Source organism: Oryza glaberrima, chromosome 9 (genome assembly GCF_000147395.1).
Source record: "Oryza glaberrima chromosome 9, OglaRS2, whole genome shotgun sequence".
NCBI classification, from domain to species: Eukaryota; Viridiplantae; Streptophyta; class Magnoliopsida; order Poales; family Poaceae; genus Oryza; species Oryza glaberrima.
In genome coordinates this window covers 13850778-13855839 of record NC_068334.1, presented here as the reverse complement: position 1 = coordinate 13855839, position 5062 = coordinate 13850778, and the positions used below count along the sequence as shown (strand labels likewise).

The following is a 5062-nucleotide window of genomic DNA, read 5'->3' as shown; positions in this document are numbered from 1 at the left end:
GGCCCACACTATTAACAACTTGACATACTACTCTTGTAGTGCCTCTAGTGTTTAATTTCCACCCATACATACCGCGTGCTTGGTTTAGTTTGTACCAACGGCACATGCTGCACCCACACTGAATATCTTCAGAGTTTAGAGGGAAACACATCTTACACTCTATCCCCTTGAGGCCTTGACACCGTCCTCCCATCTCTGTACCATTGCACGTACCACTTAGCACTAGTCACCGGTATTTACTCGCATCACGCATACAACTGCTAGTGCTGTACATCACTAATTAACTCCACATTCCCATCTCTGATCAGCTAGCTCGACCGGGGCCAAAAAAACGAATCAACCATCAACGATTTTTTTTCCAGGACGATGTGTTGCGAGCCCCTCCAATCTCTCCATTTACTGCTCCATGCAGCAGCAAACCTTTTAGTTTTTACCGCATCATGCAAGTGCATCACGTAGCTTAGAACGTGTGGATCCGACGGCCAGGATGGCTGTCAACAGCTGATCGATCGGTGGTTCGGCCGTATCCTACCCCTGCCAACTACCTCGCCATCAGTGAGTAATGGCCAAATTTATGGCCTCTCTCTACTCTCCCTCCATTTACACTCACACTATCTCGTTTCATGTCATCACCTCTGTTGTGCTAGATGCCCTGCCTCTAGCTAATACTTCCTCCTTCCCTAAATATTTAACGCCGTTGATTTTTTTAAACATGTTTAACCGTTCGTCTTATTCAAAAGTTACTTTTGTGAAATGTGTAAAACTATGTATATACATAAGAGTATATTTAACAATAAATCAAATGATAGAAAAAAAATTAATAATTACTTAAATTTTTTGAATAAGACAAACAATCAAATATTTTTAAAAAAGTCAACGGCATCAAACATTTTGGGATGGAGGGAGTATCTCTCTCTACTCTATCAGTCTATCAATCTAGTATCTATCTATGTCTAACTCCAAAGGCTCCAAAAGTCCAAACCCTGAAAGGATGCAGCCCTAAGCAAAGGTTATGGTGTAGGCCGTGTTTAGTTCACTCCCAACTACCCCCAACTTTCAACTTTCTATCACATCGCATCCAAAACTTTCCTACACACATAAGAGCAGGTACAATAGCAGGCTATAAGCCAGCTATAAACATATTTTAAAGAGATAAAGGAAGAGAGAGAAGAGCAACGGGCTACAGATCTGTAGTCAGCTGCAGCACGGACTTCAAGACGTAAGGTGTGTATGGCAGATGGAACCATGTACTAATTATATAGTAAGCAACTATTATATGAATTGGCTATTACATTGGCTATATATGATTTGGAGCTAGTAGTGGGCTATACTATTAAACTTGCTCTAAACTTTCAACTTTTTTTTTCCAAACTTCTAACTTTTTTTCAGGAAATAAACACAGCCGTAGTAAAGCTGCAAGAGGAGGACCAGGACGTAGCTTGGGGGATGGTGTACAATTGTACACCCTGTGCTGCCCATCTATCAGTATAACCCAGCCTTACATCACCCATAGCTTGAGGGTTGAATCTGTTAGAGCTGATGCATGCCAGATTTATTGTGTCTAGTTGATAAAATTTGTTAGTATGTTGATCACACATAGGACAATTGTTGATGTTATGGTGAAGAAATGTCTAACATGTGCATGGTAGTTCAGGTTGAAGGTCAGATTTAACTAAGAAAAACAATTATACAGATGGCTTCCCTTTTTTTTTCTAATTAACATACAAATTTTAACCCGATTTTCATAACATGTTTTTTAAACTGTTAAACGATACATTTTGTGTAAAAAATTTTTATATATAAGTTGCTTTACAATATTAGATAAATACAATTTCTAAATACAAATAATTAAAGCTTAATTAATTATACATTAATGATTTTCTCGTTTTGCATTCCGTACTTAATCTTCACCCAAACGGGGCCTAACCATGTTGATGTTTAATGTAAGAGCCATATATGTTTGTAGTTGCCGAATTAACCTTGGAGTTCATATTTTCGTTTCTTTAAAAAAATAATATACATAACAATTGTTTACTTAATTTCTCTTTTTACCATGATAGTATATGTTAGGATTCAATGTAGTTGGTTCAGTGTCCCTCTTATTTTGATCCTTATCCAACGGTCCATATATACATCTACTTCAAGTACAATAACATATGAGCATGTGTAACAAGTCATTCAAATCTTCATTTTTCTTAGCTAAGAATGTATTGTCAAATAATGATTGAGATTTTCCATAGAGTGGTAAAAACGGTTACATGTTCTGACCATCTGATGATGTCAATGACATCTCATATGGAGGGTCAAATTAAAACCATCCTCTCCTCTGTTCCTGTGGTCACACGGCATTGATTCACAATTCAAGTCATACACACATCTAGTTGTAATACAACTGCAAGATATGCAAGACTATGGTGTTATAAATCATGGTCTATCTTGAAAAAAAACACTAAAATGTTCTTTTTCTTAGTCAGTGATATATGATTGAACAGTTTTATCTATCTAAATATAATAATGTAAATGTCACAAAAATTGAAGAAAAGACTTTGTTGCCTCTGTGATTTTCGTTAGTGTTGATTATAAATACAACGATTTCATATGTAAATCTCGTGATATAAATACATATTAAATAATATGCACTGTCATAGCCTGTCTCCAGCAAAACGTTAAAAATATACTATAACTACACAAAAATACATGTGTAATAAATTTTATCGATATTCGTTACACACGATGACAACTGTACAAGGAACACATAATTTACACGTGTACATAGCTGCAGGTTATGTGGTGATGTCAATGACAGCTCAATTTAAGGGTCAAACAAAAAACCGATGTCGTTTGCGGCGTCACCGTATATCTGTATCGCCGTCAACTTTCGATCTAACAGTCCGTATTTATCCGGTTACGACAACATCTACACCATACTCAATTCAATATATGGAGTCACTCATGGTATATCTCCAAGAAAAAAAAAATAATTTCCAATCAAACTTTTATTGGTGTCACTAATTACATGATTAATGAGTTTTTTTCCCTCTATTCCCCTTGTGTCTCACTCTCTCACCTCTCTCTCTCTCTCTTTCCTTGGCCTTTTTATTCTTATCTCCTCGCCTTCGCTTCACCTCCTTACCTGTTGTTTTCCTCACTCCCTTGACCCGTCGTCCCATGCTAAAGCCAAAGCTTAGGCAGCAGCAGTAGGCTTAAGCTTGGTTGGTCAAGGGCGAGTGGCCATGGAGGCCATGGACGTCAAGTACAAGCCGCTCGTGTTCCCCAACGGCGCCATCAAGAAGGCGGCGAAGCCGGCGGCGGTGGCGCCGGCGGTGGGCGGCGGCGGAGGGGGAGAGACGGTGTACCGGGAGTGCCTCAAGAACCACGCGGCGAGCCTGGGCGGGCACGCGCTGGACGGGTGCGGGGAGTTCATGCCGTCGCCTGCGGCGAACCCCGCCGACCCGACGTCGCTCAGGTGCGCCGCGTGCGGCTGCCACCGCAACTTCCACCGCCGGCTGCCGGAGGGGTCCCCCCCGCCGCCGCCGCCGCTTGCGCCGCCGGCGCTGCTGCCCGCGCCGCCCATGCCGCCGCACCGCGGGGAGGAGACGCCCGAGGTCCGCCTCCCCGGGGTGGATGGCGACGAGTCCGACTCCGACTCGGACGGGTCGGAGTACGACGACGAGCGGTCCGTGTCCCCGCCGCCGCCGCCGCTGGCGGCGGCGGTGGCGCACCAGGCGTACTACCCTTCGGCGCCGCACATGCTGCTGTCGCTGGGGTCGAGCGGGCAGGCGCAGAGGCTCCCGCCGCAGGTGATGTCGCCGGCGGCGGCGGCCGCGCCTCCCCCCGGCGGCGGCGGGATGCCGAGGAAGCGGTTCCGCACCAAGTTCACCGCCGAGCAGAAGCAGCGGATGCAGGAGCTCTCGGAGCGGCTCGGGTGGCGCCTCCAGAAGCGCGACGAGGCCATCGTCGACGAGTGGTGCCGCGACATCGGCGTCGGCAAGGGCGTCTTCAAGGTCTGGATGCACAACAACAAGCACAACTACCTCGGCGGCCACAGCGCCCGCCGCAGCGCCTCCTCCTCCTCCGCCGCCGCCGCCGCCGCCCCGCCATTCAACCCTCCCACCAACCACACCTCACCTCCTCCTCCTCCTCCTCCTCCACACGCCACCGACTTCAACATCAACGGAACAGCCACCGCCGCCACCGCCGCCGCCGCCGCCACCGTCGCCGCCGGCAACCACCAAGAGAACGGAGCATCGTCGCCGCAATCAGCATAAAAACTAGAGAGAAAAAGAGACAGCAAGTAGCCTTCAGTGATCATTCCATTTTCCTTTTTTTTTGCTTCTTAGATCGCTCATCCAAGAAATTAACCCCAAGAAAGGACGCCGCGGCTGCAGATCAGTTCTTTATGCCTAGTTACAGCAAAAGAAAAAAAAAGAGGAGAAAGAAGTCCAATCTTTCCTCATCCCTGTATGTTCTTGGGATCCGATGATGATGGAGAAGTAGGGATTTTAATTAGATTATCTCATCTCAAAAGTGGCACCTCTCTTGGCTGTTCTTGTCCTCCCTTTGAAGCAGAGGTAGGAGGAGAGGGTTCTTCCTTCTAGAATTCTAGGATCTCTCTTCTCTTTGAGAAAAAATGTATACAAAAATGGAAGCAGCCTCACCTCTTGCACTCTGCTCACTTAATTAGTGTTATTATTATTATTATTATTATTTTTACTACTGTTCTTTCATTAATCAATTGACTTGCTTGTACTTTCGCTTTGCTCTTTGCGATTAAAATAATAACAACAACCGCGCGCCACCCTTACCCTTTTACGCGGTTAAACCTACATCATTAGCAGCGCATATTATAAGATGCTTTGCATAGATATTTGCATGAATCTCTACGACAAACATGTGTTCCAGTTAACTAACGTGCGTATAAGCTAAAGCTAAACCATCACTTTCATATTGTCATATTTTACCCAATTCCAAATCTTTTCTGCTACTACTTTCCTCCCAAGAACCAACAAGAAGTTCTAGAACTCTGATCACTAATAGCATCTGTTGGAAACATTCAGAATTG

At 44.7% G+C, this 5062-nt stretch overlaps 1 protein-coding gene across 1 annotated transcript; it reads left to right on the top strand.

Moving 5' to 3' along the window:
- Positions 1–3109: 3109 nt before the first annotated feature.
- On the top strand, positions 3110–4713 carry LOC127783544 (zinc-finger homeodomain protein 9). The gene has a single exon (XM_052310735.1). The coding sequence runs from the start codon at positions 3234–3236 to the stop codon at positions 4266–4268; it is 1035 nt and encodes a 344-aa protein (XP_052166695.1). The 5' UTR covers positions 3110–3233; the 3' UTR covers positions 4269–4713.
- Positions 4714–5062: the final 349 nt, after the last annotated feature.